Source organism: Cygnus olor, chromosome 2, assembly GCF_009769625.2.
Source record: "Cygnus olor isolate bCygOlo1 chromosome 2, bCygOlo1.pri.v2, whole genome shotgun sequence".
NCBI lineage: Eukaryota > Metazoa > Chordata > Aves > Anseriformes > Anatidae > Cygnus > Cygnus olor.
In genome coordinates, this window is record NC_049170.1 from 67,282,035 (window position 1) to 67,306,461 (window position 24,427).

Genomic DNA, 24,427 nt, shown 5'->3' on the forward strand with positions numbered 1-24,427 from the left:
CAAACAAAAAAAAACATTTCAGGCAGAGGGCAACTAAACCTAAAGTTTTCCATGTCAGTGGTCTGAGCACTGAGATTTTACATGCAAGACCTGCAAAGTTTACTTTCTGATTATTTTAGTACAGGACTAACAGATGTATCTAATCTCCCCGAAGGATTCACAAATAGAAGTACCAGGTGAATCTATATTACTTTTACTGCCTAGACTTAGGCTGCTAAGTGCCTGAAAAGAGGCAACCTGCTTGGTGATTACTGCTGGTTGAAATGTCTCTCTGGCCTTATCCTTCTTCACAGCCCTGGACAAGTTGTCTGCTCAACATCAGTGCTCTAGATTTCAGTAGGTGCCAAGATAGGTGCTCATCACTTCAGAGTCTGAAACACAGGGGTGCATGTCTCCAGGACTTGCTCTAGGCATTGTAAAATAAGGCTCTCTCTTAGAATAAGATTATTATTGGGATATCCCATTTTGCTTATGCGACAGTTTTGGAAAACCATGCTGGCTGCTCCTGCTGTTGAAAAAGAAATCACAGCTGTGTCAAATACTAATTACTGATGTCATCAGGGCTGGCACCTCTCAGCTGCAGCAGTCTGCCACCCATTGCATCCCCTCTGACATGAGCTCAGATTTCCAGAAATCTCCCCTAACTCTTCATCCCAGCTCAGCTCCTTCCCCTGCTAGTTCCTGTCATTCTGTTAGGCAGGATCAGTGTTCAACTGGTCCCTGACTCGGGGTCCCAGGACAGGGCATGTCAGTCTTAACAATGCTGCTATGCTGAACATGTGGGTTAACTCAACTATGTTAAATGAAAAGTCATTCAAACAACCTGAATCCTGCCTGGCTTTGCAGCCACCAAACAGCATTTTGGTGCTATTGGCTATTGGCAACGTGTATGTAATAGTGTTAATCCATCCATTACTAATTTATGGCCATGGAACAAACAACATTGCTGTAGCCAAGTGACACAAGTCCAAATTGTGACTGGTGTCTCAGTGGAAGAATTGTCATGCCTAAAGAAATGCTAACAAAGCAGACTAATAGGGAAGCTTGTTATTTCTGCCTTACATCCCACCCATTCTTTCCAGAGCAATGAGAAGCTGCAGCTGGGAACACCAAAAAGGCTCTCTGTGAAGGAGGTGCTGACAACAGGGACATTTCTCTAGCAATTCCCTACATTCTGTGGCATGTGCATGATTATTTTCATGCGGGGGATGCCTTGAAGAGAGTTGACACATTTAAAGTCAACAGCTCTAGCAAGGTCCTGCAAAATGTGAGGAGCATGAGTCAAGCTAATTGTACCCAAAGGAAAGATGCCCTTACACTTCAGTGGGTTTGGATTAGACCTTGCAGTGCTAGCAACTGATGCAGAATTGAGGCAGGAAGTGTTAAAAATGATAATTAACAAGGTTATTTTGCAAAGCTTAGAATGCATCTTTCTGGTGAAAACACTGCCATCCAGCAGCTGGACATCATTCTTTTTTTCTTTTCTTTTCTTTTCTTTTCTTTTCTTTTCTTTTCTTTTCTTTTCTTTTCGTTTCGTTTCGTTTCGTTTCTTTTTTTTTCTTTTTCTTTTTTTTTCTCAGATATAATTTGAATATGAGGGAAAATTAAACAGGACTATTAAAATGTTCAGCATTAGCTGAACACAGGGGTGCTGAGAGCTGGTGAGGAATTCCTAGCTGAAAACTTCTGTTTGGAAAAAAAAAAAAAAAGGCAACTAAAAACTGAATGCTTTCTAGCTGAAAGTCATCTTCCTCCTGAAGTGATGTAGGTGTCCTTGAAACATTTTATCTGTTGTGTCCTTGCCAAAAAACTGGTCGCCAGTTTTGTTTCTATGAGACTATGAGTGGTTTCTATGAGTGGATACCTATATTAAAAAAATGTCTAGAACAAATGTCAGAATAAATTCTCCCTTCTTCCAAATACCCTCTCTCCCATATCACCTCCCTAAGTCATATGTAGCCATATGAGCCTCAGTTTGCTTGGGTCAAATCAACTAATAAACATTTTGGGACTTTACCTGATCTCTAAGTCTTCATTTTCTTGTGGTACAAATTTGTACAAGGCAACATAAGTGTTCATTTGTAGCGTGCTTTTATAAAATGGTCCCTTTAAGAAAAAAGATAAAGAGAAAATGTAAATATCTGTCCTTCACAGAGTTAGAAATGAGGTGTAACATGTACCGATATCTGGTGCTTATTGACGTGTAGGAAAACTCAGGAATTTGGTTGACTTTGTCACAGTGAGGAACCAGAGCCTGGTCTTCCAAGAGATGAGCCAGAATCTCATTGCTTTCACATCTTGGAGGACTGTCACCCAGAAACACTGTGAGCCACTAAGGCAGTAAATGTCTTCATGTATGTGACACAAGATTCTTTGAACACCAAAATCCAATTTCAGGCTTCCAGAGGAGACAAGCAGAAATCTGCACAAGTTGGTCTTTTGGGCAAGCTCTTAAAAATGAGTCTGTCTTTTGCTCTCTGTTAAAGTATGAATGTTGCAAGTCCAGTAATATATTACTGGCATTATATGATGTGTCTATTATACAGTCCTCATTATGGATGAGCTAGAGCTGTGCAATGCATAGCTCCAATGAGCACAGAGGGAAAATCACTTTCTTAAACAGAAAGCTGTTTGCACTGAGCTTCCCATGGAGAAGACTCTCTCACCTCCTCTTCTCCACTGGAAATCTGGAGCAAAATAAAAAGCACCTAAAACAAACCCCAGGTAATTTTTCAGATTGTGTCAGGCCTGTGATTTTTATGTTACTGCAGTTCTGTTGTAATGACATGGCCTCCACAGTGGATTTTTTGTGTTCACAATGTCAATTTGTAATAAACAGAAGAAAGAACACAAAAGGCTCCATAATGGGTCAACCAAAGAGGCATCCAATCCAGTATACTGCTTCCAACTGTGGTCAGTGGTGCAGAAATGGTATAATTATGTGATAGTCAGATACCGACGCTTCCCAATAATAGTGCCCCAGCAGTCGCACTACAATTCCACAGCCGAAGGTAAATTCACAGCTGTCTGTAAAAATAAGCTTTATATATGTCTTCCCATTCCCATTGCATTCTCAGAAAAAAATGCCCATACCAGGGAATGTATATTTTTTGGTTCTTCTCCAAAGTGTTCTGTGCCATTTTCAGAATATGTAAACACTGAAATAAAGCAAACACATGACATTTTAGGAATAGGTTAAGGCTCTTGACCTCATCAGAACCAGCTTAATTTTGTTAAACTCTTCCTTTCCCCCCCTTACTTTCTTTGATCCCCTGTGCTCTCCTCTGAACCTTTTTATACCCCCAACAAAACCAGGTATCCCACTAACCTTGGCTCATGGCTGGAAACAATCTCTGTCCTGAACAATTTACAATCATAATAAATAAGCCATTTTTATCAGATGAATATGCATAGGTACAGCATAGAACCTAAGTCCCCCGGTTGCATTGCTACTTAAAGCCCTGCAGCCTTTTCTTCATACTCAATGCTGCATTTTCATGTTTAGGACCAGCAGGATTTCCATTTAAAAGCAACTGCAAAACCTGATGACCACACATGAGTGATACTGAGGGAAGTTTGTAGCCAACCCTGCTTCTGGACCCTCTGTCCCTGAATGTTTGGGAGCCATTGCCCTTTCTCTCCAGTAGACCCTGCCTGGGGACACTAGATATGCTGCCTCTCCTTCTGATTTCATAGGGCTACTTGAAATGCCTTTAAGTCGAGATGGGTTATATGAGACACAGGCCTGTATGTTTGGAAATTTGCTTCTAAGTTACTAAATCAGAAACTTATGGAATAGGGCACAGAGGCAGCATCTAACAGTACATGATACTGATCAGTTATGCTGTATTCGTAATTGCTTTGTGAGCTGACAGATGCCTGTCTTCACTTATGTCCCTGGAAACACCACAGTGGCTTTATTACATTCACTGAATCCCCCTTCACATTCGAAAAATCACTTGGTGTTTTCTGCTTCTGGATAAAGTCTGAATATGATCTTAATAGCTGGAGTCTTTGAGCAGCTAGAACCATCAGCTTCTCCTCCCACCATTTACACCTGCAGGTGTTTCAAGCAGAAGCTGTATTTTGTAGTCTCTAACAACATTTTGCAAATTTCAGAAACAGTAATAAGGAGCAGGCTTATTGCTTGAGTTTATTTTCTTTTTGTTTCATTGTGATACTGCTTCATGTGTTCAGAGAAAAGAAGTGGCCAGGGAACCAATAAATGGTTAAACTTTCTTCCCCATCTGCTCCTCCTCTTGCTCAACTTTCTGCCATGAAAATGTATTACTGTGGCTATTCTAGATTGCCAATGACCAGGTAAAGAGTCTTTGAAGAAGTTTTAGGAGTTAAATAGTAAGGATCCTTTAGAATAGACAGTTGTATTTAGATCTTGAAAAAATGCAGTGGTCCTGTAAAAGGGGAAAGATAGATAAAATGGCAGACAGCATGCATGAGAAAGACTTCATACAAAAAGACTTCATACACACAAAAGCACATATACTCCTATAAAATGTAAGACAATTTTGAAGTCATAAAGTCCAAACTGTGAATGTGAAGGCTGCATGTGAGCTGACACCTACAGCTTTTAACCCCAAAAATGCCTTACGCTGTCTCCAGGTGGTGTGACTGTGGCTGACCTGGAGGCCTCACTGCTCACTTCACCAGGTCTTGTCACAGAGGGACACTGACCCTGCACACTGTCACCAGCACCAGAAGGGGAAACCTTAAGAAAAAAAAAAAACACTTTGCAAAATCTTCTAACAGAGAGGTATACAGGTACCTGGCATGTGTACAAAGGGGTATAAAGTGCTCTAGCGGTGTTTAAATCCTACTCAAATTTCTAAGCCTTTCTTTTAATTATTATTATTATTATTTTTTATTATTTTTGTTTTGGTAGAGGAAAAGGAAATAGGGAAGCAAATTGAACAAGTCCTGGTAAATGAGTTGAGTAACCAGGAGCACTTTGGACTTGCAGAAAGTCTTTCACCAGGGGAAGTGGAAGTACTGCAGCAGAGCAGCATGCTCAGGGTAATTTCTGCTCAGTGACAGAAAATAAAGCCTGGTTACTAACATGTCTTGTGAGCTGTGGTGCTGACCCAGGTGGTGGGGAGGGGTCATGGACCATATCCTTGTGTATGCACAGAAGTGCCCACCAAACCTGGCTTTGCCAGGAAGAAGTCCCATATTTCCTGAAATCCCTGTTGATAACAGGCTCATACATACCATTTAAAGTACATTTTGGCCTGTGGGACTTCTGTTACAGATGGTAATTCACAGTAACGATGGAGTGTAACTGGCTTAGAGGAGGCTGAAGGGCTGGAAATTAAGTATGCTATCTTACAGTTCTAAACTAGGTAGCTTTGCTATATAGTTCGTGTGCCAGGGCCTGAAAGACACCATCTTCCCTTGAAGTTACTGTCATATGTCTATAGGATTGATTACATTGCCATCCATGTGCTGAGTCCTTTCTGCTGTTTGCTGTTCCCATTGTTCCCATTAAACAAAGAGGCTCAAATGTGCATATTCCTAAAATCTTATTTCCAGAAGTCAGCTTTTTTTTTTTTTTTTTGGAAAGAAAAGAAGTGGAATGGACCTGATTCATCAAGGCATTACTGTGGAACCGCCTGCTAAAGAGGCAGTGGACAACTGAGGAAAAAGGAGTGGTGAATCACCCTGTAGCAATATTCTGAATTTACTTTGTTAAATTTTTAATCTCTGTTTAGCTCATGGTCTCTGGATATTACTAGGAGGCACTTGGAAAAAAAAAAAAAAAGCAAACAAGAAAAAAGAGGAATTTTGACAGTCTGAAAAGGATTTTACCATTTCCATAGTTTGTGCAAATAGTGTGGGCAGTTTATTAAAAATCTACCAAGGGGAAATTTTTGGAGTGACTTATGCATAATTTATACCCTAAGCCTCTGAAGGATGGACTGTAAAAAAGCCAGTAGTGATCAAAGGAATTGTTAATGTGCCATGGAAGTTATTTGGAGGTTTGACACATGCTTGGTTTTTAAACTAACCTCTTTGAGTAAGTTCCTTGAATGCCTCTTAGTGCATTCAACGAAGGCAGATCTCACAGTAAAAAGTATCTTTGGATTTCAGAAATGAAACTCCTGTTCAACAATGAAAAAAAGTTATCTGGAAACTAAGACAGGGCCAAATTAATCTCAGGTGGGCAGGATTACAAAGTGTGAAGCAGTATGAATTCTTTATCTTTAACCAGGTCAGGACAACTTACACTTGCGAGATGGAAAAGCTAAATAAATTGTCAGAAGAGAAAAGATAATGTAGATGGGATGTTTACAAAATGAAAGGAAGGGAATGACTGAACACAGTGAGGAGAAGTGATGGCACCATGTGGAAAGGAAAGGAATGAGGAGACGGTAGCATAAAGGGGGAATAGACAGCTAAAGCTGGCATTTCACCTACATATATTACCAGCTGTACGTAAGGATCATGGGGGGTCTAACAGAAGAAACCTATGCTCACTGTGATTTATTTTTGTAGCGTATATCTCATGTGAGATTCAGCAAAGTAGACTCCTTGTGCTATTAGAAAAGATTTGCTAGAAGTGCTTCAAACGTGTTTGTACTTATTGCTTCCCTCACCATGCACCTCACCATTCAAGAAGAGGGTCACGAACACCATCCTGCAGTGGCTGAGATCTCACCCCTAACTCTGGACTTAAAAATCCCATCACACCAACACTGTAAAAACATTACTCTCACGCCGCAAAGTAGACAAAGGAATTGGCTACTAATATTACTGAGGCACATACTGTAGTTGTACTGAGAAGCTGCAATTATAATCAGGATTCATTGTGATAGATATTTTACAGACATATGGATGTTATATGATTCATTTCCTATCCCAATAAGATTATGGTATATAGAGATACGTAGACAAGTTAGACATATAGAAAAAGAAAAAAATAAGGTTTATTTTTGTTCCCCTTTACCAATGTGGAACTGAAGCTTTTAAAGTGATTACAGCAATGTTCATGAAGCACAGGAGATAGGGAATGGGCCTGAACCTTGTCCCATGTCAGGACACAACAAATTAAGAAAACCAATGGCTTGGGTCTCATCTGACATTCAAAAAAAAATCACTGAAATTCTTTCACCAACTACTCGTGCCACCCACCTCCCCCTTCTAAAACCAGAATACTGCTGAAACATAGACATTCTATTAAAAAAACATCCAAAATAGGTTGCACACATGCCTAGCATAAGGCCAATACATCTGAAGATGCTATCCAGGAGTTGGACTTGATGATCCTTATGGGTCCCTTCCAACTCGGGATATTCTATGATTCTATGATCCTGGCCTGGCAGCACTCACCACTGTTGCTGCGTTTCCTGGTTATGTCAAGGCTGCTGTCAGCTTCCTCAGGAACTTCTGCCAGGTCAGCTGTCTGCAGGGACAGAAAGAGCAAATGAGATGGGAAAAGCCAGAAAAAGCAAGTGACAAGGTGAAATAGGACCACACATGAGCCTTTGGGGAATGCAGCATTTGGGTGCTATCAGAGCAGAGCAAGCCAGCCTGATGGGATTGCAGAAAACATTTTATCTGGTGGTACACAACAAATACCCTACTCCACAGGGAGCAGTAAAAGCCCAGAAAGAACTCCAGAACAGATTTCCAGCCTGGAGTAAAAAACTTTTGCAGTGAAAAGTGAAGTGAAAGTTAAGGAAAAAAAGACTATACGTTAAAAAATGTAGTTGTCTTTATATAATAGAAGGGATTTTGTAGAATTTGTAGATGATGCAGGTTTTCTAAAAAGCTGTCTACAGAAGAAACTGACCGTTAATTGAAACTATTGACTATCAAATTATTAACCTTAAATATTTTTTTCAGTAAAATAACTGTAGCATAACTGTGATTTTAATTCTGTTAACATGCTTTGAAAGAAGGAGCTGGAGTGTGCTGGAGTTGGTGAAGTCAGTTTTGAAATATCTGCCCTCAATTTCTTTTTATATAGTCATCTGATTGGTATAGTTAGAGACAAATTAAACCCAAATATTGTTGTTAGAATTACTATGATTTCTGATGTGTACAATCTTAATGTTAATTGCTATTAGGGACCCATTGTTCTAGGATATAGGGAAATATGGGATGACAAAATCCCAAGCCTTGGCTTCTCCATGTATAGCCTGAGAGGAACCACGAGCTACTCCAAACAACTCTCCAAATCTGACCTTACGGATCTTCAGTTTCTGAACTCTACCCCCATGACTTCTTTTGGGTAAAACATCTTTTATAACTATACAAACAAACAAACAAAACTTTACACTGAAGAATGAGAGAGTATTTCCAGTACGAAAAACTGCAAGTCCTTATATGCTCCTAAGCTTTATTTATTTCTTGTAAACAGGATTTTAAGACACATGGAAGGATTTAACTTAATTATTCTATGACACTCTAGAATTACACTGTATACACAACTCTATCCAGTGATTTGTAGACCTTTGCCTGAATTTCAGGAAGAAAAGCCAAATGAGAAACATTAATTGCCTTTGTTCAGGGAGCAAAAATCAGAATTGCTTTGCAGCTTTTGATATTATGTTTTCCTTTCATTAATGCTGACAACAAATATTTTTTTTAGAAAGTACTTTAGCAATTTAGTATATTTCCTGGTAAATTTATTTCCAGTATTAAGTACTTTCCTAGCTACTTCTCAACCCAAGTATACTGATGAATGAAGGAGTTAAGAGTAGATTTATGCCACAGGCATCCTGTGATTATCTTGTTTCCCTTGCTGTTTTCACACCCTTATATTTTACTGCTCTGTTAAGCATTGTTTTTAGACTCAACCTTTTGGACCAGGCCATGCTTGTCTTGCACCTTGCACAAATGGGTCACCCCTGGATGAGAAGGCACTGCAATAGAAATGATAACTAGGAGTCAATGTAGAACATATCTAGGGATTTCTAATCAATGTGTGGGGAAGGGAAAGACTGGTTTTGTTGAAACAGTAAGTACCAGCTACTTTTCAGCTCATTGCTATGGCATGTTTCTCAGTCTTCATAGACTAGCATCAAAATTGTTAATTAGCTTCATACTTTGTTGGGTACTACTGCATGTGGGATGTGCAGTGTCTGTCTTTTCAACATATATCTCATCTGAAACCTCAGGCATGCTTAAGGACTAACTCAGTTAAGAGTTATATGACAAAGGGTCTAATAGAAATCACAGAGTTACAAAGCTGCTTTTGAGAGGAGCTGATCCCCCAAACACTAACAAGAACTGGAATCACATTTACATCACCTCAAGTGACTTTCTGTATAAATGTGGGTTGCAGAAACACATTTTGAAGGAAGCAGTAGGTAGTAAATCTGGAGCATATGGCTACTTTCTTTTATGGGAAATGCAGAATCTGGGCTGAAAATCATAGTGGGTGCATCCACACTGCTTAGTCGTGTTAAAAATACCTTGGCTAATTCAGAACAAGACAGTATCTCTACACTGCACAGGCATGAGCTGCAGTCCTGGAAGCTGAAGAGGCAAATCCCAGCTCCTGGCCTTTTAACTAGCCTTGGCAGGTGCAGCTATACTGCTCTGACCCGGAGCTAGCCTTTTGATGGCTTGGACACACCTGCAAGGTGCAGTAGGCTCCCAGGTGTCACCATATCCCTGGTGTCCATGGTTTGGTCCCACAGCAGAACCCCGAAGCAGTCCCCAGCTCCCAGGACTGAAGCACGGACGAGTGCAAAGCCCCAGTGATGCTGTGAGCCTCACAGCTGCATTGCTGCTTCTGTTTTCAGAGGAGTAGAGCAGCACAGAGTTGAGGAAGCACTGGGGAAGGATTTTAGTCCCTGTGTGTTGTTAACTGCACAGTTAGCATGCATACTCCAGTACATTTTTACCTGGGCACTAAGGGCTCTGTGTCACTCTCTGCTCTGGATACTGGTCAGTGCCTGCTCCTTGGTGACACATAATGGCTGTGAAGCTCTATGGCCCCATCATTTTGGATAGGATTGGGTCTGCCCCTGGTTTTTATCCTTGACTTAATCTATAGGCTTGCACTGGCAGAATGTATGGTTTCACATGTCTGTTTATTCAGTTCTCTAGTGTTCTCTATTTTCTGTATGCTGACACGTTTTATATTCTCTTTCAGTGTCAATACCCTGGAGAAATTCCCACAATGAACCCGCGTTCCTCATTCTACACCCACACCCCACCTAGTTATGATCAGCTCTCTAGGGAAAGCTGACACAGCATTCATGATTTCTGTGCATGAGTAGTCATTCATAATTCAATGCTTTATTGATTTAGAAGGCAATAATTACATTTGTAGAACTGCTGTTTCAAAGTAAATGAAATAATTGAAAGAAAGAACTGTAACCACAATATGACAGGCGGTGGAGTCATTTTGTGATTTTTTGTTTGTTTTTTTTTAAAAAAAGAGTGAAAATTACCAAGTTCCTTTTAAGGCACATACAAGAGTATATGAAGGACATATCCTTCAATAACCCCCTTGCAGATTACACTTGGTTCTTGTGTAAATTTGTCTGCCTTCCTTCCCATCTGAGACAATTGCAAGTCCGTTTAGAGGTCACCTATACCATCTGAAATTACAGTTCAGTCATGTGAGTGAGCATACGTTTAAGTCCTAGGAAAACATTTTACCAAACATAAATAGAATTTAGCACAAGTTTAAATTAAACATGTAAGTATTCATTCTGAGGCCTGCAGACCAACTCTCATGGTGCCTCTGTGCATGCCATTTTTTTTTTTCTGAGGTGAGTGCAGGAAAGATTGTCAGATGGCATGGGTCTAATTTTTAGACATGACAATCAGCTTCAGTCTGCAGTGCCTTCAGTTGTGATTGCTTTTTGAGGGGTGAGGAGAATCTCTTGGGAAAAGAACCTTCTCCACCCTCATGCCATAGTCCTGAAGAAAGTGACTTTCATGACGAGGGAGAATGAATGACAAAGATTAACATTAAGGTGAAAATCTCTTTCTTGGGATATAACAAACTGAGAACACCTGCCAGCATTTGGGATTTGGAGAGAGGAGCCCAACCCTGTGATGCTCCCCTTGAGAATACAATGGCGAAGGAAGAAGGTGTACTTCTAAATCTAGGCTCTGAGGACTTCAAACCCAACACTATCGTTTGTGTGAAGGGTAAATGTCCACTACCAGCAACAGGCAGGATGTGTTCACTCTGGGATCACAGTTAAATATTTCTGTTCTGCTTTTCCACAGATATGCAAAAATAAATAATATAATTACCTTTTCCAATCTGATAAGAGAACATTATTCACTTAATTTGTATTTTACTCTTTTTCTCAAGAGTCATTGAAAAGATACTTAAAACCTGAGTTTATAAAAATAAAGTGTTTTCTTGTCTCATTTCAGGAGCTGGGAATGAGCTTTTATTTATTTATTATTATTATTATTATTTTTTCAGCTTGAAATGCAAGTTTTGTGAACTCCAGTACCAGCTCCTGTGAATCAATGTGTGTTGCTCCTCTACAGAGAAAATGGAACAAAGGTGTGGGATACTTACAGAATTCCTATTGGGAGAGTCAGACCCACTGCCAGAACTGCCCTTCTTAGTTTTCTGAGCTAAGGAAGTCCCAAAGCGGAGAGTTTCGTACACAGGATCAACTTTATTGCCACAGGCTGCAACAGAAGGAGCAAAACACGCATCAATCCCTGAAAGGTATTTCTGGCTGTGTTCCTGCTCCACTTGGAGAAACATCTGCTTGTACCAACATGTTGGGATGTATGTTTAGAAATGTAAGTTGAGAGACTATCTTGATAAAAAGCACTTGAATAACTTAGTGGAATTGGCTTTTGCTAGCAATTTTTTTGCTGCCTTTCTGCTCACATAAAGATCATCCTTCCCTCATACAGGTTCTCTGAATCCCTGTCATTCCCTCATCTCACTTCACCTGCAACCCTCCTTCCCTACTCACCACTGATACTGCTTATGTCAATGTAAAGGAGACAATATACCAAGAGACTTTAATCCATGTTTCCTGCCTGTTCAGGGATCACTTTCAATACTGGCTACTTGATGGGAAAAACCATGACAGAGCATCTGGGTGGTGTGCGTGGGCCATCACCTTTATGCCATTAACCCTCATAGCGCTGCTACTGCGATAACATGGATAAGCAAGATGACCTGGATCTTCCTGGAGAGATGTTGATATCCCCAGTGTGGGACAAACTGGGGTCTGGGGGCAGTCATCAGAAAGTACTCACAGTTAGGAATTTGCTCCAGGTTGCTCAGCACAGTCTAGGGGTAGCCAGAAAGGCCACCACCCCCACTGGTGTGTCATTTCCCACTCCCACTCTCCCTCTTAGCTAGTTCTGAAATAGTCTCCCATGGCAGAGAAATGGCTGTCTTCAATTGGCATGAAGGGATCCAGATGAAACCCTTTTATACTTACTGCATTATTAGACCTCAGCCTCCTTTGTTATACAAGGCAGTAAACATTTAGCATACAGTACCTTAGCAGCACTGTATAAAAGGAAGTGAATTTTGGCAAAGTACTGAAAAAATACAAGGAATTTTGATTTTTGATGAGAAAAAAGCACACCTCATTTTTTAGTCAAAAAAAAAGTCATTTTCTCAAAATGTTTCAACTACTTTTGACAAAAATGACATGTTTTTTAGAAAGAGAAACGTAAATGAAATTCACTTAATTGACTTTTTTTTTTTTAATCATTAAAAAAAACAAAATGCCATTTTTAACAGGCTCTTATTTTTGGCATTCTTCTTTTTATACTGCCAGGTTTGCTTGGTCATAGTACTTGTGGAAAGGAGTATTATCCAGAACCAACTCAGCTTCTCCATTTCAAAATTTTCCCTTTCAATTATTACAATGAGCAAAATCTGTTCTTTTAAATACTTGGGAAAAGCGTAGAAACATTCAATAAGGAAAAAAAATAAAGTAAGAAAGGTGGGTGAGAAAGAACAGGAACCTAGCAAGTCCCTCAAGAGCCAGACCAGTGATGTGAATGCCTCTCATTGTTTTGATGTCTGTCTCTTACCTTGTTCTTCCCAGCTCAGACCTTCACCTCAATATTCTACTGTCACCTCTCTTCTAAGTTTCTACCTTGAGATCAGGTGGCTATTATTATAAACAAGATTATTGCTAAGAGGTTATGTGTAGGGGGTTTTGAGTGAAATGCACAATAAACACACCCTCTCCTCTTCCAGCTTTGTATCTTTGAAGTGGTCCTTTCCTGAGATGGCAAAAGGACATACAGTCACTGAAAGGAGCTGGAAGGCTGCTGAGGGCAAATACCATGGCTGGAAGTCTGCCACTGCTGTTGCAGAGCACTGCCAAAGGGAGACTGAATGGAAAAGCAATCAAAACCTACCAATAGGCATCACTTCTTTGATGCAGCCAAACTGTTCATGAATGAGTAGTGGTGAGCTGTAGTACCGTCGAAATCCCTTTGGCTGGAGGGAGAGAAAGCAAAAACATATGATGTGCGTTGCTGCCATGATTGACATAGTAGAAATAAACTCAGCTCTTTGGCTAGTGGCATAACAGAGAGGATTTTTCTTCTGTGAAGTGTGGCAAGGATGGAAATTTGCCTCCTGTTGTTGAGTCACTGCAGGGTGCAGAGATCAGGGATTTATTTGATTTTTTCTCCTGGAAAAAACTAATTTCCCGTATTTATGTAGAAGGAGGGGCTCATTTCCAGCCTCCTCTTTTCTTTCATCCTACACAAAAGCAGCACTAATTAATTGCAGCAGAAGTGCTGAATCATTAGATGTTCTGGGAAGCTCTATGTTCACCTCTCCCTTTCTTCTTATGTGAAGTGAATTTGCATTGATTTTCATTTGCTAAACAAGCATCTATCCTTCCTCACCCTGTCTCCAAATTTCCATGTTCTCAAGTAAAAAAGTTGTGAAACCCAAGAAACATAGAGCAATTCTATGTATTTTTTTAAAGCTTGCTGCTGACTGACCACAGCTTCCACTGCTTTTTTTGTCTAGCAAGGTCAAAAAATTCCCCAAGTCAACACCAGATGTCCCCTAAATGTCTGTTTGTAGAGAAATGCACTATAACAACTCAGGCTATACCATTAAAGAATACCACAGTATTGTCAGTAAAGGTGTCCTATATCACTCTAAAGACCATTCTTAGAAGATTAAATATTTTCTGTTAATTTTCTATCTACCATCTCAGGCTGGAAGTACCTTAGGTAAAGGCTGAGTACCCAAAATGAAGGTGCTAACACCTAAGTCTTTGGAAATACCTTTCAAGGCATTAGAGATTCACAAAAGGATTTTCAGACCTCTGATCTTTGCAGGCCTTTATAACCTCTAGCCACACTGAGAAGTGGAAAAGCCTCATGAGGATATGCATATTTTCTGTACCCTATATTCAATATACATTAAAAAAAAAAAAAAGATACAGAACTAGTTCTTTCACTAATGAGCTGCAGTACGGATTAAGAAGGAATAAGGGGACTGATATATGTGGTTTCTTACAAGAATAAATTCCAATTCCCCAGCCTCAGTTTGGCCCCAAACAAACCAAATTCAGACACCACATGAACTCGTAAAACTCCCATGACTTTGCTGGACTTCTTTCTGCTATAAATTTTGCCTCTTGTTTTCTGTTTTTGTAAACTAGTGACCACAACAGTTGAGGCTGGGATCAAGCAATGTGTGAAACAATTAGTGTGACTTAATATATGGCTTGCCCCAGGCCTGCAAGAGGGTAATTCAGCTCTTCAACTTCCTGTACCAGAAAGACTCACACTAGGGCTATGATTATGCTTTAAATGTATCAAGATTTGCTTCAGGAGTACAAACAATGATAGCATTCACTAAATATACTTGGAGAGAAAAGATCTTTCCAGGGAGAGGTGGGTTTTCTGGCCCTTTTGAAGTCAATGCTTGCTTTTTTTCCTCATTTAATATATGAGGCTCTTTTTTTAGCTTAGATTTGTCTTAAGTGCCTTCAGTTGGCACGTTTGCAACAGAACTGAAAACATCTGAAACAGGAATATTTATACCCATTTTCCATATTCCAAATAGCCATTTTCCCAAGTGTTTTTTCTTTTTTCCCCAGAAGTAACCAAAAGAACCATTTTCCCATAAAAAGTCACCAAGTTAGGTTAGAATCATCTCAAACACAGTATCCTGCCTTTGCCAGTAATGAGAACCTGCTGCTCAGAAGGTGACCCAGGCACTAAGGTGCTGTGTCCATACAGGGCAGGTCTCCTGTCCTACTGAGAGATTGCTTCAAGCTCTGTACTGTCTCACTGTGAAATCTCCTTCAGTTTTTTTTTTTTTTTAAAGATGAATTATTGTTTTTTCTTCAAGCCCTAACAGTAGGAAAAAAACAATAAAACATAATTTGAAGGCTTTTTCTTTTGTTAAACTCCGCCAAAATATTTTGACTAATATGTAGCTTTTCCTGTAGAGATTTCAACTACAGCAAGTACGGTTTCAATTATAGGAATTAATTCTGATATGTAGCTAGGTTTGGATTATGTAATTGTATTTTCAAGTAAATGCTAGCCTGGGGGATTATGTAATTGTATTTTCAAATAAATGCTAGCCTGGGGGTCTGGCATACAAAGCAAGGTATGTTGTGCCCTGTTCCCCCCCCCCCCAACTTGCTGCCCTGGGCTGCTCACTTACCAGCTTGCCCATACAACGCTGTTGTCCAATACTGTCTGCACACTTGTGGTGGATGCTCATCTTACAAGCTTTACAGCGCAGTCCATGTTTAGTGTTTGTCCCTGTGAAATGCAAGGAAATAATTTAATTAGGCAAAATCAATAGTTTCCATGCACTAAACAAATTTCCATGCATTTAACGAATGACCCGAAAGAGCTGATGGGTAGGTCAGTTGTAGTAGTGTAAATAGTGATGGCAAACTTTACCTTGCCTATTTTTTTGTACGCATATATACATGCATTTTCTTTACATCCTCTTCAATTTAGGCATTTCTTCCCTAGGCTCTTTCTCAAGCTAGTGCTGCCTTCAGATATATATTGAATTATCCTCTATTGTGTGATAGTTCTGTTAGTGATGTCTCATCCTTATGAACATCAAGCAAAATTCCTTTGCTATTTCATAAGGGTTTGGCATGGGAGCTGTGCATGGCTGAGGGAGCCACCAGAGGACCATCCAGGCTCTGAAGCTGTCCTCGGGAGCCAAGCCATCAGCAGAGGGACAGGTTTCATGGGTAAGAGGTAGCTCCAGATGTGCAAGAAAGGGGCTGAGACATCTTGCTTAGTGTTACCTTCCCATCCACCTAGGGGCTGCAGCTCTTGCTTCCCCAGGCCAGTGCTCAGGAACATGCAGGAATTGCTCCCTGCCCCTTGCATAGCCCTGAGCTGGGCAGCAAGGATGTCATGGACCTTTCCTTGCTCTCTTTCACTGACAGTGAAAAAATCTAGTCCCACAGTTTGGGGAGCTCCAGCAGAAATTTTGCTGTACAGAAGCAGACTTCTCCTTGTTGGGCAATAGTTGTTCTGCATTATCTTCAATGTGGACTTAAATATCAGAGCTGAATCTGTGCTTCCAGGTAGGAGCAGTCACTCTTATTCATACACCTGTAAGACTTTCTGAACTATGCAGTATCAGTTAGGCTGCAGCAACTCTTTTCCTCCTGCCATGGGACTGTATAAGTAGGATGAGTAAACAGTATGTCAGTTCATTATCATCTACTGTGAGAGTGAATGATGTAGTAAAAACAAAAACAAAACTGAAACAAACCAAAAAAAATTCTTGACATTTTAACCAGCCCTCATTAGTCAGCTATGATAGGAATATTAGTCAGAGGAGTCAGAAGATCTCACATCTGAAAGTACTCATGTAGCTCTTGGTTATTCGAGTAGTCAACACCATTTACACGCTGCTGACTTCACTCAGTTAAATGCTGCTTCTGAAAGAAGCATTTCAGGGAAAGATGCATCAAATTGGTGCCAAAAAAATGAGCCTTAGTAGGACTGCTTTCAGGGGAGGATGTCCCTGAAGTGGCCACTTCCACGCCATGCATAGGCAGGCTGGAGGAGCTGGGGTGGCTGCGCTGAGCAAGGCCCAGGCGTTTCATTTGTGTGCTGTTTGTAGGACAGGGAACCGGCATCTTCACTGCCTTGCTGCCAAGACCATTGGAGAGACAAAGAGTGAATGGAACTGGGCATTTTGGGGTGCACTCTGGGTGCCCCCCATGTGCTGCCTATCCAGCCCTTCTCAGCTGAGCTGATGCACGGAGACGCACTGCTCAGGTACCTGCAGATTCCTAGCCTCACTCATAGGGCCTTTTTTTCTAGTAAGCACAAAATTCACTGGAATATATCCCTGCTGTTTTGTTTGTTTGTATGTTTGTTTGTTTTCCTGTGTGGTTGCACCTGGATTAGTGTGCTGTGAGGACTCTTTTTCATCCCTCCTGATGGTCAATGACCAACACAGCTGTGAGAAACTGGGACTTCCTCCACATTGCTTTATTAGATCTACTGAATGGAACAAGAAAGGAAAATGACATCTTTGCCTACAGAACAGGTGTTTAGCATCAGTGTTTACACTGGGTCTAGCTCTCTTCTCAGGCTGGTCTGTAATGGTGTAACTCTTACCTGCTTTACCAGATCATTCCTGAGGTTCAGCTAAAAGGGCAGACAGTGGGCAGTGGGCAGAAAGGCAGTCCTTTCTGCTGGCTGTTATGCTATTCCAGCCATTTTAATGCTAATGTTACATGGTATAACTGTGTGACCACAGAAGATGCACATTTGTTGATGTAACTGAGCATCCAAATGATGTGCAAAATGAATGCAAAGTAGACGTGCTACTTTCAAAATCAAACAACTTATTCAGAAGAGAAATCTGTGGGCATGTAGAAATAAGCCATGATCAGTGTAATGCAGTAAGTTACAAAAGAGTAATACTTTACGTTTCTATTACTGAATGCCATTTGTTACATACGGATAGGTAAATAGTTGCTTCCAAGAGAGGAAAAGTATTTCATACATTTGAGTCTACAATAAGTTGTTTTTTTTTTTTTTTTTTAATAAAAATGAAATTGCCTTCAACTACCAAAAGCTTCAATCATCAATTCATTGTCACTTTTAACTACTTGGTTTACTTTGGGACTAGGCAGCTTGGAAGTAATTTGCATGCATCTCCCACCCTCCCTCTGAGGGCTTAAAGAAGAGTTTATTCTGTATTTACACTTACCCATCATACCTCAAGCTCTGAAAAAGGCATTTCTACAGGAAACATTTTAATTTTCCCCCAGGATAAATCTTTCTTCTCCAGTTTCTTTTCTCCATCACACTAACTCAAACCTCCTCAGAAGATCATGGCTAAGCTATTTCAAAACTGCATGCCAGAAGTTAGACAAATACATACCGGCAGTGCATCTGCCCCCAAAACTCCTGAGATTCAGCACTGAGGTACAGTCAAAGCTCACGCTGCGAAGAAGACTGGTCCACATGTGGTACAGGTGTAAATAAGACCAGGGTTTGACCAATGGGGTCAGTTTTTGGGCTAACATGTAAGCAAGCTTGTTGATTTTGCAGGGGCTTTGTTTGACTTTGCTGGTTTTGGAAGGCATCCCTATAGTTTGAAACTGGGAAAAAGCAGGCCGAACATGGGTGTTGCAAGCAATTTACATAAAGCTGATTGAACTTGTTGACAGTCACACCAGTATGAAAGAGGTATTTCATGATGCCTAAAGTAGTAGCATAGGATATAGCAATGTCTAGAAACATTATTTGAAAATAAATTCCCCCAGAGAGCATGAGAAAGTAATGAATTTGGACTGAACATACATTAAATAGTAGAAAATAAGTGGCATTAATCACTAAAAGTAAAAAAGAAATAATGTAATAATGATGGTAATAATAATAACAACATACTGGGGCAGACTATTTGAGGGAACTTGGGTAGGTTCACTTATCTCTCATAGGACACCAGGGTGTGTTTGAAGTTGAAAGCCTCTCTGTGGTGGGCTTATTCCCACTGGGTTAGTCTTTCCACAAACTGAAATGTGGGGATGGGAGAAAATGAGGAAAGAGTTCATATTTGAGATGGCCAAAGCAGTTTCTGGAAGGGGCACTATTCCTGCAGAACCTGTGAAGTTTGGGACACTAAAAATGCTCTTCTCAGGGATTTCTGCTGGGCATATTGCTCTGGTGAACAGCAAGCCTGGTCATTGCTCTTTGCTTCCTGCCCCCTAAATATCTGGCAGCATGACCGCAGCCTACGATTTATTTCCAATAGCAGATATTCCTCTATGCCAACCTTAATGCACAGCTGGAAGCTACTGGTATAACATACCCACTGAAATGCCTTTACCCATCCCAAACATGCCAGTCATCTCCATTTGTGGTGGATCAGAAATAGAGGGACTAAAGGCTTTGCAATTAAGCTGAACTTTGAGTACCCTAACTACCATTTGCTTCAGTTTTCTCTCAAAGGAGGAGGAGACGAACAGCTTTGATGGACTCTTTATCATTATTTTAAATAAGTAATGATCCCTATTCCCTTCTCTGAAAAACCTTATTGTGGTTGCTTAAATTATTAAATGCTGAGCATATCAGAACAAATGTCCTGCTCGGTCCCTTTTTGTTTGCAGTCTTGAGATTATTTTTATTCAATGCACAGTACTTCATTCAGTGAACAGAGTGGACAGTGTTCAATGAATGGGCACCTTTATTTAATACTTCTTTTTTACCTTCATCGGTCAGTATGTGTTCTTTTACGTCATCTGCATATTTCCAAATAGAAGATGATTAATAGCATCATTAGCTTTCCTGTGGTCCCACTGTCTTTGCCTCTTTATGCCTTGCAATATGAACATGTTTGCCAAAACTAGGATGCCATGGCTCCTATCTGAGGGACTAATAGGTAAAAGGGGAAGAGGTGTCTCTGATAAGGCACTACTTGGCCCAGATGCTGGTGTTTAAGTTGTGAAAATTGCAAGCTGTTAGAACTGTGGTTTAGAATGGAAAGTACTAGACATGTTTAGTTGACTTGTAGTGCACATAAACATACCTGTCAATATAGTCACAAAATTCATATAGGAAGACAACACTCACAAATGCACGTGCACATGTCTGGTGTCCTGTTTATTAACACATCTATTCATTTTATCATGGTCAGTAAAGTCTGGTATAGTTTTGCAAATGAAAAACCCAAAACTGCCAAAAGAAACAGTGTTTCACTGGAAGCAAATGAGGAAAATTCATGTCAGAATACTTGAGTGGGTCTTAAACTTACAAATGAGGTTCTGTCACAGTTGTTTTCTTCAGATACCAGTTAATGCATCCAGACACCTAACACTAGAAGGACACATTGTTTTGAGAAGCAGGTCATATTTAATAACACCTTGCTAGAAATACTCTACAACTGGGTCAGCTCCCATCTGAATATCTAAACCAGGGGCTAGGTTTTTTGGAACAGCCATGGAAAATTCAATCTTAAACTGTTCTGATAATGTGACCCTAAATACTACCAAAAGAACATCACTTTCATAAATCTAAGCCTTTTCTGGAGGAAGTCCTAATGGGATCAGAACACCTCAATTCAGGTGAATGTAAACATTTGAAGGCAGAGAGAGATAGAGGAGATGGAAAGGGCAGAATTCGATTCCAAGGCTTTATGCCTGTCTCTCCAATGAAAGTAATTTAGTAACTACTCTTCATTTCAGGAAAGTGACTTTTATCCTAGGGAATGCAAATGAGAATTGCATTTGTCACATGCTTGCAAACAGAACCTTTATCATCCTCTTGGCCAGCACAGCTATGGCTGCAGCACTGTTGGATGATGCTTTTTGCCTGTTGTTTCTAGACTTAACGTAAGATTAATAGCTAGTAAGTGAGAATGAGCTCTACAGCCTGAAGAAATCTGAAAGAAAATTTCAAATGTTGGTAACAACATGACATCATGCTGAGTATATAAAGATAACTATATTAGGCACTTATGCTAAAGTGAGAAAAAAAAAAAGAAGAAGAAAGGGTAAAAAGATTCAGGTCTATATCAGTAAGAGACAGAGAAAACTAAGAAGGGCAAAGACACAGGCTGGCACCTCCAGCTAGCCCAGCTGTGACCCGACCATTATTTTTTGTTGTTCCAGCTGAGATGAACGTGCCAATCAGAAATTGTTTTGATTTAAAGCTTTCATAAATAAATACATTTAAAATTACTTATTTTCCACAGAACTTCAACTTCTGCTGTGGGAGGCTGATAAAAATAATGAGTGCCTTGCCCCCTTTCTCCCTGAGCACGTTTGGAATTGTCACCGGAAATCTGTCTCTGTGCCAGAATTTATGGGAAATGGAGAATTTAAAGCAAGCTAGGCCAGTACTGTAGCAGTGAGGGGTTTGGGATGTCACCTTAGAAGGAGAAAGAGAAGTCCCTGAAATGGCACTGGTGACTCTATATCCATCTCTTAGTCTTTGCGCAATGTCCTCCCCTGCCCCCTTCTTCATTTTTTTAATTAATTGTTTTTGCGTAAAAGCTCTGACGCTGAAAGGATGGAGACTATTTTTAAAAATTCCTCTATGGCTACTTCCTTTCCCCACATCTGGCTGCCACTGGAGACAATGCTCACTCTCCTCCTTTGTCCTCACTCTGCCTCAGACCACAAGAGCTGCAGGTAAAACAGAGAATGACATTTTCTGTGCAGGATACCTACCCCTTTTAATTTAAAAATCTTGATTCCCCAAAATCATTAGGTTAACAAGGATAAGCTAGGCATCATTTTGCTCATCCTTCCTTGGTCTTCATCACTTTGCCTTGGCTGACCTCAGGAATTGCCCCTTTATCTGCCCTAGACAACATCCTCTTGCTTCATCTTCTTAAATGACACAGGGATCCCATCACTTGCCCCAGCTGACACACAGAATCCCAACTGGCCTACAGATTGGAGTCCAAACCCATGCTTCCTAGACATCCTAGATGACCAGCCACTGAATGTCAATCCTGTGCGATACTGTTGGATGCAACGTTGCCAGGTGTATTGACTGATACACAAATATTCCTCTTGCATAAAACTACCAGTGCCATTAGCAATTGACCCATTGCGCTTTCTACTGTTAAATATAGGACCAAATGGATTATTCAAAAAAAGCAATAAGGAGAGGAAATGTTCCTAGACTGTTCACAGATAAATGGATTACAGCAGCTCTCGGCATTTCCATTTTGTCAATACAAAAGGATCTATCTTCCTTTTTGAGGAGAAAAAAATCACACTTTATAGGTAGCCTTTCCTTTTGACTTGCCTAAATGGTCTACGCTCATTTGAACACTGGCAAAAACACTCCATGCATGAATACCATACAGGTAGGATGAAGAGATCAAAGCATATAGATAAAAGCAGGCAAAAATCTTATTTAGGCAAGTTTTCATGAGTAAAAGCAGCATGGGATTGACTTCAAAAGTTTTATCTTCTGGTTGGTATTTTTTTTTATAGTTGAATCTGTCAGTTCAAAACATGCTGAGTTACAGGTAGGCTAAACCTGTAGTTCTTCTGGAAGGGGAATACTATACAAAGAGGTCCAACACCAGGTACGATCTAGAAGAGGAACCTCTCTATTTGCACCCAAGTTGCCAGGTCCGGACCTGACACCTCAACTGGTTGGAGTGAGCATCCCCTTTTCCTGAGTTCATTTTGTGCCAGTCTAAACTCAATTGGGTGCTGGGACAAGCAGTGACTTGTATGTTTGTATTTTGTAGAGCAGAACTTGATTTCTAGCCACAGTACCTGTCCTGTCCAATTAATAATTTTTAGATTACGTGTCCCTGAGAGGTCTGGGTCTATCTGAGTGCCTACCTCATTCAGTTTCCCTGTAGCAATATACAATGTTTAAATAGCACAAAAAGTTGCCTTGTATGTAGGCAGGCTACAAAACAGTGCATAAAATTAGAACCGACTTACTAGAGAAATAGTTTTCTTTAGAAACGATGTGCTGAGAAAAAAATGAGGCAGTAATAGACAAGTTTTCCTTCAAGGGCTGTTACAGAAAAGAAAAATATCCATGCTAAAATAAAGTTCTTTCTAAATTCATGGTTTTAAATCATACATAACAGCAAGAGGAAATGCCTTTATTTCTCCTGCAAATCAACTTCATAACTTCTTTACAAAGAACTTCCAATGCTGACAGCCCTTTTATACTGTGGTACAGGAGCAATGAGATTTACTTAAAAGGCAAATAGGCTTTTCCTATCTCCTGGTCCAAAAGAGATTCTCATTGTTGATGTTTAATGATCAGAAGAGGATGAAATTCACTGCCCTGTACTGAAAAAATCAGCTGCAAGGGTTTCTTTTGGCAATGCACTTTTCACATATTCAGCAGCTTTGCTATAAATGTCTGCCCCTGAAAGGAAATATCCACCTCCATATTTCTTAAAATATTGTCTTATGTTTTTGATCATCTAAATGTTAGCTGAGATGCAGGAACACCATGATAAATAAACTAACAGCTAACTGTATTATCGAAAGAAAAAATCCCGTCCTCTAAAACCCAAACATAATCAATGTCTCTAATGTTCTTTGCTCTAAATAAACTGACGCTGATATCTCAATAACAACTATTGTAGACAATCATTAGCACTCCCAGACTTCTTTGTAGATCTTTGCACTGGGTTATTTTTCTGAGAAGGAAAATAGCTCAAAGGTGATAGGCATGGACTTGTCTATGGAGGTTGCTACTGAACTACACTGGAGATGATTGTACCAGTGCTGAGAAGGACAAGGTGATACGGAGAAATTAAACCTGGTATGGTGGCCCAAAGAAAGACTAGATGGCTGATTGGTGGCTGATCTTGGTCTTAGTAATATTAGCAAATACAGCATGGACAGTAACTCTCATTGATATGAAAATGATTAAAGTCAGACTTCAAACAAGGTCCCCATGTTGGCAAGCTCAATTCATTTGTACCTCTGTTCTTGCATATGCTGAAATGAAGAGCTGTCCAGTTGCAACTTTTTTTCCTTCTGTTTTGAGATGCTTTGAAAAAGCACATGAATATTTTAGAACCACTTATATACGCTGAAATCTTGATTTTTTTGAAGGGCTTATGTGGGAAACGAATTTGCAGGTGGCTTTGCGCTGTTTCACATGTACCTGAATTAGAGATAATGAGGAACAAAGCGGTGGAAACAAAAACTTGAGCAAGGTCGAGATAAAGTAAATTGGCTACAGTGTTAAAGATGAGCTTTGGGCAGTGGCCAATTGCTGGCTGGCTCGAGGTGCGTGTCTGAGGGTCTCTAAACAATCGTATGACAGATTCGGGCGCGTGGACAGCGCGTGGGGCTACAGGGAAAGTATATGTAGTAGTGAAAAAGGGCAATAAACGTCTCCTGTTCGAGAGCCATCAGGAGTCCGTGTCGTGCATCCCTTCAGGCTTATACCATTATCGAGGAGTTGAAAACAAGAAAAATAGTATGTGAACAAAGACTATGCTGCAAAATGAAGAGTGTGTCTCTAGGCTTGC

General features: G+C 40.2%; 1 protein-coding gene across 5 annotated transcripts in view; it reads right to left on the minus strand.

The window, feature by feature from the left end:
* STAC (SH3 and cysteine rich domain) overlaps positions 1–24,427 on the minus strand; it is a 95,405-nt gene that overhangs the window by 15,990 nt on the left and 54,988 nt on the right. For all 5 annotated transcript variants that reach the window (XM_040548584.1, XM_040548581.1, XM_040548585.1 and 2 more), the window contains 6 exons: positions 15,626–15,726; positions 13,342–13,423; positions 11,516–11,631; positions 7,345–7,417; positions 3,094–3,158; positions 2,018–2,106 (listed from right to left, as the gene is read on the minus strand). In XM_040548584.1, the coding sequence (XP_040404518.1) occupies positions 2,018–2,106; positions 3,094–3,158; positions 7,345–7,417; positions 11,516–11,631; positions 13,342–13,423; positions 15,626–15,726 (526 nt within the window). The remainder of the gene's footprint in view (positions 1–2,017; positions 2,107–3,093; positions 3,159–7,344; positions 7,418–11,515; positions 11,632–13,341; positions 13,424–15,625; positions 15,727–24,427) is intronic.